Here is a 9,926-nt window from a genome sequence, read left to right on the forward strand (position 1 = left end):
AGGGGACCCCAAACCCCTATATTAAATTTCTCTTGGATCTGAATCATGTTTGCTAAAGGTTGACTTTCCAACAGTCCTTTCCTTCATAAAGTTTTCTCCACTATGATGACACAAGTGAAGACCAACATATTTACAGAACTACAACCTTCCCATATATTTTACATCAGAAGTTCTTCCTTCTATTGCAAAGTCTCACATTTAGTAACTTTCTGGGAATTAGTGAAAGATTTTATATTTCCTTCCTTACAATGTGAAGAATCTTAAGGGATTTTTTTGTATTCCTCCCATTGAAAGGGTTTCTTTTCAGTGTGAGTTATTAAATGTTCAGTTAGTAGGTAAAACTTACTGTAGGCTTTCCCACATTCCTGACACTTAAAGGGTTTCTCTGTTGTGTGAATTTTCACATGATGAATTAGGTTTGAGGATGAACTGAAGGATTTCCCACATTCCTTACATTCATAAGGCCTTTCCCCAGTGTGAGTTCTTACATGCTCAGTTCGGCTTGAAGAAGTGGTGAAGGCTTTCCCACAGTACTTACACTTATAGGGTTTTACTCCAGTGTGAATACGAATGTGCTTAGTAAGATAAGAGAAATACTGAAAGGATTTTCCACATACATTACATTCAAATGGCTTTTCCACCATGTGAGTTTTTAAATGGTCAAGTAATAGATTGCATCTATTGTAGGCTTTCCCACATTCCTTACATTCATAGGGTTTCTTTCCAGTGTGAATGATTAGATGTTTACGTAGGTATGAGGAATTGAGGAAGGCTTTCCCACATTCCTTACATATATAGGGTCTCTCTCTACTGTGAGTTCTTACATGTCTACGTAGGTATGAAGACGCATGAAAGACTTTACCACATTCACCACATATAAAGGGTATCTCTCCACTATGAGTTTTTCTTACATGATTATGTAGGTATGAAGAATTAAGGAAGGCTTTTCCACACTCTTTACAAATATAGGGTCTCTCACCACTGTGAGTTCTTACATGTCTACGTAGATATGAGGAAGAATGAAAGGCTTTTCCACATTCCCTACATATATAGGGTTTCTCCCCACTGTGAGTTCTTCTTATGTGGTTACGTAGATATGAGGAAGTGAGGAAGGCTCTTCCACATTCCTTACATATATAGGGTCTCTCGCCACTGTGAGTTCTTACATGTTGAGTAAGGCGTGAGGATGAAGCGAAGGCTTTCCCACATTCGTTACATTCATAGGGCTTCTCTGAAGCATGTGTTGGTTCATGTGTGGTAAGGCCTGAGCGCTTAGTGAAGGCTTTTCCACATTCCTTACATTTATAGGGTTTTTCTCCAGTATGAATTCTGAAATGTTCCATTAGCCGTGAGTAAGTAGTGAAGGGCTTCCTACATTCCTTACATTTAAAGGGTTTCTCCCCAGTATGGGTTCGCATGTGCCTATTAAGGTTTGAAGAACGTCTGAAGACTTTTCCACAAACCTTACATGCATTGTTTTTCATTGTGCGCATTTGAACAGGCACGGCAGGACTTGTAGAGTGAGTAAAATGCCCTGCATTCCTTGTGTTTTGAGTTTTCATGTGAGTCTTGAAATATGAGTGTTCACTGAAGATTTCTCCACACTGCATATAGTCACAAAGTTCCCCTGCACTGTGGTGTCCTGCCTGTTGATGAAGGGATGAATGATGGTTAAAAGACTTTTCAGACTTATTAATTCTTACCTATCTGCAGACAGAAACAGTATTATGATGATTATTATTCTTACCACTTTGATTACATGCAAACATTCCCTGCTCTGTAAACTTCAAGCTGAATGAAGGAACCCAATTTCAAGGATCCTATGACATCCAGTCTACTCTTGGAAATGACTACTTTATATTTTTATGAAGTTCCTTTAGGAACCTCAGTGCCCAGTTACATGTGTAGGAATGTGTATTAGTGGAACTCTGAAGCCTCATGTTTTGAGCTAAAATTAGGATAAAACCCTAAATTCATCATATTCAGAGTATCTCCCTACTGGGTGAATGCTACTCAAAAATCTCTCATTTATGCTGATTTTCTATAAAGAAATTCCCAATCTTTTGATATTAATCTCCCTTGTTAATATTAGAATTCACCGATTCTATTGCCTTTTCCCTGTAAAACAATGAACAATGATAACATATTTATTTAGAGGATTATTATGATTTTTAACATCTTCATGACATTCTTATAGTTTCTGGCATGATTTCTTTTAAATTGAATTATGGAACAATAGTGCCAGAACCTTCTGCCATCTGCTCTAATCTTTAAACAACTGTTTAGATATTTACAAAATTGAGGCCAGGCGAGGTGGTACGTGCCTGTAATCCCAGTGGCTGAGGAGCCTGAGGCAGGGGAATTGTAAATTCAAAGCCAGCCTCAGCTACAGCAGGCACTAAGCAACTCAGTAAGACCCTTTCTCTACATAAAATACAAGAGGACTAGGGATGTGGCTCAGATGTTGAGTGCCCCTGAGTTCAATCCCTGGTACCCCCTCCACCAAAAAAAAAAAAAAAAAAAGATATTTACAAAATTGAACCAGCAGAGTGGCATTCACCTAGAATCATAGATACTCAGGGGCTAAGGCAGGAGGATTGTTAAGTTCAAGGGCAACCTGGGCTGGGAATATAGCTCAGGGTAGTGTTGGCCTAGCTTGCACAGGACCAGGATTCACTCTTTAGCACCATTCCCCCCTCCCCCCAAAATATTCACAATACTGCCTTAAAAGTCAATGTCTAGTTACACATGTGGGACTATGTACTTATGGGATCTCTGAAGGAATAGATTTTATGACAGACAGGTTTGGGACATGTTAAAAATTCAAATTCATCACCTTCAGAATATACTCCTTCCTAGGTGAATGCTACTTATTTTATGTAAGGGAATTGGCAATGTTCTCTGAGTGGAAAACAACAAATATCCATGTTAATCTTACTGTTTGTATCTCACTGGAAGTCTGTCCCCTCAAAAAATCCTGCTGAAGTGTTGCCTCTTTGGTGTTAAGTAGCATTTTCCATTCTGAAGATAAACAGAAAAATAAAATTAAAGTTTGGAGCAGAAATGATAGACTTAGGAGTTGAAAATAATAGGGCTCATTTATATTTGTTATCAAATTAAAACTGGTTAAAAAGAAAGAAAAGTCTGGAGCTGGGGTTGTGGTTCAGTGGTAGAGTGCCTACCCAGCATATGTGAGGCACTGGGTTCGATCCTCAAGACCACAAAAACAAAAATAAATAAGGGTTAAGGTTTAAAAAGAAAAGTTTGACCATTTTGAACTAGGTTAAAACTTTGGTGACAGCTAAAGATGTGAATCACAGTTTTAGACATTTATTAAAAATTCTTTGAAAAATAAAACTGATGGTTAACAACAAAAAATATTATTAGGCATAAAAAGGAGCAAAAATCTGGACATAAACCATATAACAAAATAATAAAAAAGGTCATTTTGTGAGATCACAGGAAAGTCTGAATAGACAGAAAGTGAGTATATGAGAAGTTCTTTACTTTCTTACCTTCTCAGAGAAATGACCTGAAATGTCTGATATCAAGTGCATATTAAAAAGTCCCCCTTAACACTCCCAAATACACTATGTGTCCTTGATGGGGACTGTTATTCACAAACACTCACCTTGGAGATCTCCACTCTGCACTGTCCACAGATCCTCTTCTTGTTCCAACCAGTATATGAGACTAGGTTTAATGGGCTCACATCCTGTATACAGGGAAAGATACATTCATGAAAGAGTTTCAGATAAAAGATCATTAAACATTATGATTCAGGAACTATATTTCTAACAGATGTAGGGAATCATAAAAGGGCTAAGCATGCAAATATCATCTCTTTCTATGCCCCCAAAAGATCTTTGAACCCTGAAACCCAAACACTAACACCTTGATTCAAATAGAAAATATAGTGAAACAAAAATTACCCCAGTGATTCTCACATGACACTGCATCAGATTCATGTGGGTGGCTTGTTAAAACTCACATGACAGGTATCTACCTGGAGTTTCTGATTCAATAGGTCAAAAGAAGAAACTGGTAATTTACATTTCACTTTTGTGGGGGTAGTCCTAGTGATTGAATCTCAGTACCTTGTGCATGTTAGGCAAGTGCTCTACCACTGAGCTGGAAATAAAAAATAATTTTTATTTCCCATGGGGTGATGGCAACAATATTCTTCTTGGAATCACATTTTGATAACCACCAATATGTATTAAAATGTACAGTAGTCCCCCCCTATAGTTTTACTTTCATGGTTTCTTACAATCCATCCTATCTAAACATATTAAATATAAATTTCCAGAAAAATATTCACTAGTTTTAAATTGCATACCATTTTGAGTAGCTTGATAAAATCTCATGCTATCCTACTCTGTCCTACAGGGGATATGAATCATCCCTTTATCCATCATATCCACACTCTATATGCTTCCTGCCCATTAAGTCATTTAGTAGCTGTCTCACTTATGGTTGATTATCACAGTATAACATTGCTTGTGTTCAAGTAATCCTTATTTTACTTAACAACAGACCCAAAGAGAACAGTAGTGATGCTGCCAATTTGAAAATGCCAAAGAGAAAACTTAAAGTGCTATCTTTAAGTGAAAGTTGAAAGTTCTTGATTTAAAAAGGAAAAAATATACATGCTTAGGCTGCTAATATCTACAATAAGAAAAAAATCTTCAATCTGTGAAACTATAAGGAAGAAAAAAGAAATTCATGTTGCTTTTGTTGTTGCACCTCAAAACATGATTGAAACTGTTCAGTTCTATGAACATTTCCAGACATCCATTGGGGGTGTCTTAGAATATACACCTTAGAATAAAGGTGGACCACTGTACTAGGGAAGAGACTATGCCCCTGTTATTTCCCAACATAGTCAGAGTTGACATCACTGATGCTGCAGCACAGCAAGTAAAGAACACCCATCTTCCCTAAGCTACAAGGAATGATGGCAGTCTTACCTACTGAGGCCAGGTTCTGGTAGTTCTCTAGCATCACATCTCTGTACAGGTCTCTGTGCATTTGATCCAATAGAATCCATTCCTCTTGGGTGAAGTCCACAGCCACATCCTCAAAGGTCACCAAGTTCTTAAAAAAAAAAAAAGTCACCAAGTCCTAAAACATTACACACATGCATGCAAGCAAACCTGAGTAAGAAGTAAAATAGCAACATTTCCACCAATGTTCACTAGAGAAAGAGGAATTGAGACCAATGCCTACACAGGGATCTGAGGCTTCCATTGTCTACCAAGGCTTTCGTGGTCCTAGGAACTTTTTTCTCTGTCTACACTCAATTTAAGGTTGATCTCCCTCAGTCATGTGGCTTTAATGGCTCTTCTGGCACCTGAACTGATCTCACCACAACCAGAATACAAGTCCTTTTCTTATTTTGTACTATTAAAGTACATTCCTGAAGGCTGGGGATGTAGTTCAGCAGCAGAGCACTTGACTAGCATGTTTGAGGCCTTGGTGTCCATACCAGTACCACACTTGAGCCTTTAATCCCTGCTTCTTGGGAGGCTGAGGCAGGAGGATTGCAATTTCAAGGCCAGCCTCAGCAACATAAGTGTGAAGATGAATTCATAATTACTGAGATAATGGGATGATTTTTAGGTAACACTTCACCAATACCAGAGGCTCCACTCTAGAAATTCAGCTGGAGACTGAGTCCTTGAGTTTGTCTCTACTTAATTTAAGAAACTTTGAAGATATAGCTGTCTAAAAATGTGCCTACCTGTAAAGACAAGCTGGTCATTTTGTGAGACATGGTGTCTGCATACCTGATAACAATTTGTCAGACAGTCTGCCACCATGCTTTCTGTCTTACTCTTTTCTTGAAGAAGACAGACTGGGCCCCTAGACAGAAGAAAGCCTAAAAAAAAGAGAGAGAGAGAGAGCATGAGAACCCAGAGCTGACCACAATTCTTACTCATATGTCAGTAAATTAGTCCACTCTAGCATGAAACCCCATATAATCCAACACACTCTACATACAGACACACAATTGCCATACAATGTCAGAGTAGTCCTATCTACCTAGAGCCAATAGAAGGGATGATAAACTATGCTGCCCACCAGGAAAAGACAACAGTCTCATTTTACTAGGAAGACATTTCAGGCCAGGGGAGATGTGATACTTTATTTCCCCATGGTGATAAATGACATGAGGGAGATTATGCAGCACCTCTTTTCAAAAGACACATGCTAGGGAGCTGACTTCATAACCGCATTCTCTAGCCCCCAGGGTTCCCCCTAAATGAACTAAACAAGATAGAGTGACTGCTCCAGCATTGACTCTACATTATATAGGGGGGGACCTAAATGAGATAGCCCTAGGCTATATCAAATCCCCATTCTTTCTAATAACATAGTCCCCAGAGAACTTGGCATTGCAAATGAAATTTTGTAGGTGTTCAGTGGTCTGGATCTTGTAAAGACATCCCTCAAAGATTCCACTCCAAAAGATTGCACCTCATACAGACTACCAGCCAAAATAAAGGGGTGTGACACTCTATAGACCTTTTGAATTCTAGATGCAACATTTCAAAACTTGAATGAATTTTAACATATCTTAAGGCTTTCAGTTTCAAATAGAGACAAGAGAAAGTTAAAGGTACAGTACAAGCCTCTCAAGCACCTGGTCCACATTATCAGGCAGACCCAATAATCCTCAAAGTGTCCATGGGTAAACAGTGTGAACTATTGGAAGCCTCTAGCAAGCACCAACAGGAGAATCACACAACAGACCTTTGGTACTTGTAAGCAACTCTGTGTGCGCTCTCTCTTTTTCCCAATGCCGAGGATATAACAAGCCCAAAGAATGCTAGGCAAGCATTCTACCAGAGTTACAGCCCTCACAATTATCCCTTTTTTGAAGATAACTATTCTGTTTTTAAGAGACATGTTGGGCTGGGGATGTGGCTCAAGTGGTAGCGTGCTCGTCTCGCATGCGTGCGACCCGGGTTCGATCCTCAGCACCACATACCAACAAAGATGTTGTGTCTGCCGAGAACTAAAAAATAAATATTAAAAATTCTCTCTCTCTCTCTCTCCTCTCTCACTCTCTCTTTAAAAAAAAAAAAAAAAAAAAAAAAAAAGAGACATGTTGTCAGTACCTAGAAGAATAACCATGGACATTAAGTGATTAAAATAGAACTGAGGGAGCTGGGGTAGTAGCTCAGTGGTAGAGCGCTTGCCCAGCACAGGAGGCACTGGGTTCAATCCTCATAACAATAAATAAAAGTATTGTGTCCCATCTACAACTAAAAATATTTTAAAAAATAGAACTGAGTAATTCAAGAGCACATGGCCCAAAAAGCATAAATTACTTACTGTCAACCTCTATCAGTTTCCAAACCTCTTCTATGGAGCCAATAACAAGTTCATAGAAAATAGCAAGAAATGGAGGTATATTTAAACATTCCATGAGAATGCAATCAACATCAAAATGTGTGACTTCCTCAAATAACCTATGACTCTTCAAAAGTCAACATAACAGGGGCTGTGAGTTTAGCTCAGTAGTAGAGCTCATGCTTAGCATGTATTAGGCTCTTGGTTTGATCTCCAGATCCTCAGTTCCAAGAAGAAACAATAGAAACCACTCTAAATGAAAAGGCACTAAAAAACATGAATAATTGCAACATATAAACTTCCAATGTATCTGAGATCCAAAAACTCCCAACTCTAAACAGTGTATGTTGGAATAGTGTGGAAAATTTCAGTTGTTACACAAAACAAACTTTAGATGACATTATTATTATTTTTATTTTTTGGTACTGGGGATTGAACTCAGGGGCATTCAACCACTGAGCCACATGCCCAGCCTATTTTGTATTTCATTTAGAGACAGGGTCTCACTGAGTTGTTCAGTGACTCGCCTTTGCTGAGCTGGCTTTGGACTCACTATCCTCCTGCCTTCGCCAACCGAGCCGCTGGGATTACCGGTGTGTGCCACTGCGCCTGCCTAAATGACATTATCATTTTTAACTTTGTTAAGGTAAAACAGTATTGTGGTTTTAGTTAGGCGATGCCCTTATCTTTAGAAGATGCATTCCCGAGTATTTAAAGGAAAAGTTTCATGTTCTCAATTTATATTCAAATGCTAATTTACCAAGAAATGTTCTTAATTTCCTGAAAAGTGGGCAAACACGCACAATGCTAAAAATTGGTACATCTGCCACTATATTTATTACATATGTTAATTCGTATTTTTTGAAAGAAAAATGTGAGGGAAAAAACATGCATGCATACAGGAGGTGGGGTGGAGGGCTTACCTTCAAAGCCCGGTGTTCAATTCCTTCTACCACAGAATAACCTGAACAACAACACATGCTGTAATGAATTCAATTATTCTAGCACCACTGATAAAGCTGCCATCTCTTTTTCCTGGCGGCCCCCGTTTTGAAGCTCTGTGGGGACGTACAAGCTTTGGAACTTGGGAAGAGAAACCTGTATCTATGCAGATACAGGTTTTTCCAGTAAGAAAACCTGTATCTACATAGAAGGAGTCACACCCTAGACACCTAAAAATCTACATTATCTTTCTATCCGAATGTCATGTATAAACTAAATACCGTCAAAGACAAGGCCAAACTTTCAGATAAAACATTCTTTTAAGAAAGAAGTAGAGGCTCTTGTGAACCAACTTGTACCCAGTACTGACCTGAACTCGCCAGAATGCCAATCCGTCAGGAGAGTGGGCACTGAGTCTGGAGCCAACGTTACTAAATCGCGGAAATTCTCTTCCCTCTGGGAAACGATTTCGGAAAGACTGCTTTGCAGGCTTTGGAAAAGAGGAGCGCCGCGGAAGAAAGCACCCGGAGGGCGCGCGCCGGCCACACTTCCTGACCCAGCGCCGCCCGGCGCCTCTCGGACCCGAGAGCCGGGAAGGATGCGCGGCCCTAGGCACGCCAGCGAAGCCGGTCTGGTCCCTTTACGGGGGTCCGCTGCCACCCAGCTGCCACCACTGGGAGACCGCGCACGCAGAATCCACCCGAGGCGGGGAGAGGTGCACCATGAGGAAGGCACTTGACACTACAGTGCGGAGCCGGCGCCCGCTGACGTCACTTCCGCTCTCAGGCTTCGGCCCTCAAGGGGGTTCCTCAGGCATCAGCCACGTCGAGCCACGTCGGCCCGGCCAGGCGCGGACATTCTAACTTCCTCTCCGGGGAGGATGAGGCTGACACACTGGTCGGTTCGTTGCAGGAGGCAGAACCGGGCGCAGCGGCCGAGGGCGAAGTGAGAGCCAGGCCTGGGGGTGGGGCTGGGGGTGGGGCCAGGCCCGTGCCGACTCCGCCCACAGCCGCAGAGCCGGTTGATTCTTTTTTTTCTTTTTTTTTAAAGAGAGAGAATTTTAATATTTTATTTTTCAGTTTTCAGAAAACACAACATCTTTGTTTGTATATGGTGCTGAGGATCGAACCCGGGCCGCACGCATGCCAGGCGAGCGCGCTACCACTGAGCCACATCCCCAGCCCAGCCCGTTGGTTCTTCACGTTGATGCGTGGCACGGCTTTTCCGTTCTCTTTGTGGGTCTTTTTTTTTTTTTAATATTTATTTATTTATTAGTTATTGGCGGACACAACATCTTTGTTGGTATGTGGTGCTGGAGGATCGAACCGGGCCCCACGCATGCCAGGCGAGCGCGCTACCGCTTGAGCCACATCCCCAGCCCCTCTTTTGTGGGTCTTTATGGTTCCTTAATTCATTAACTTATCTGAATACCATGCTAGACTCTAATAGTTTATTCCTTTGTGTTTTCAGTGTAATCATATTTTCTGCAAACTTATTTTTTTCTTGTTATTTTTGGATTTTGCCAGAGGGCCTGGGACCTCCCCCCGCCCCCAGGCGACAATTCAAAATAACCACTGATATTACGGAGTATTCTCCAAGAGTTATTCAGAAGTGTGACGTAACCC

The 9,926-nt window shown here is 40.7% G+C and overlaps 1 protein-coding gene across 1 annotated transcript; it reads right to left on the reverse strand.

Annotated features, from left to right (window-relative positions):
- Nucleotides 1-258: 258 nt before the first annotated feature.
- On the reverse strand, nt 259-9,125 carry LOC113190492 (uncharacterized). Its single transcript, XM_026399824.2, is given in 7 exon segments — nt 259-370; nt 372-1,646; nt 2,939-3,021; nt 3,632-3,715; nt 4,971-5,097; nt 5,790-5,881; nt 8,672-9,125. Coding segments are annotated over 6 exon segments (1,644 nt in total). The 5' UTR covers nt 5,823-5,881; nt 8,672-9,125; the 3' UTR covers nt 259-328.
- Between the last annotated feature and the right edge of the window lie 801 nt (nt 9,126-9,926).

This window comes from Urocitellus parryii, chromosome 3 (assembly GCF_045843805.1).
Source record: "Urocitellus parryii isolate mUroPar1 chromosome 3, mUroPar1.hap1, whole genome shotgun sequence".
Lineage (NCBI taxonomy): Eukaryota > Metazoa > Chordata > Mammalia > Rodentia > Sciuridae > Urocitellus > Urocitellus parryii.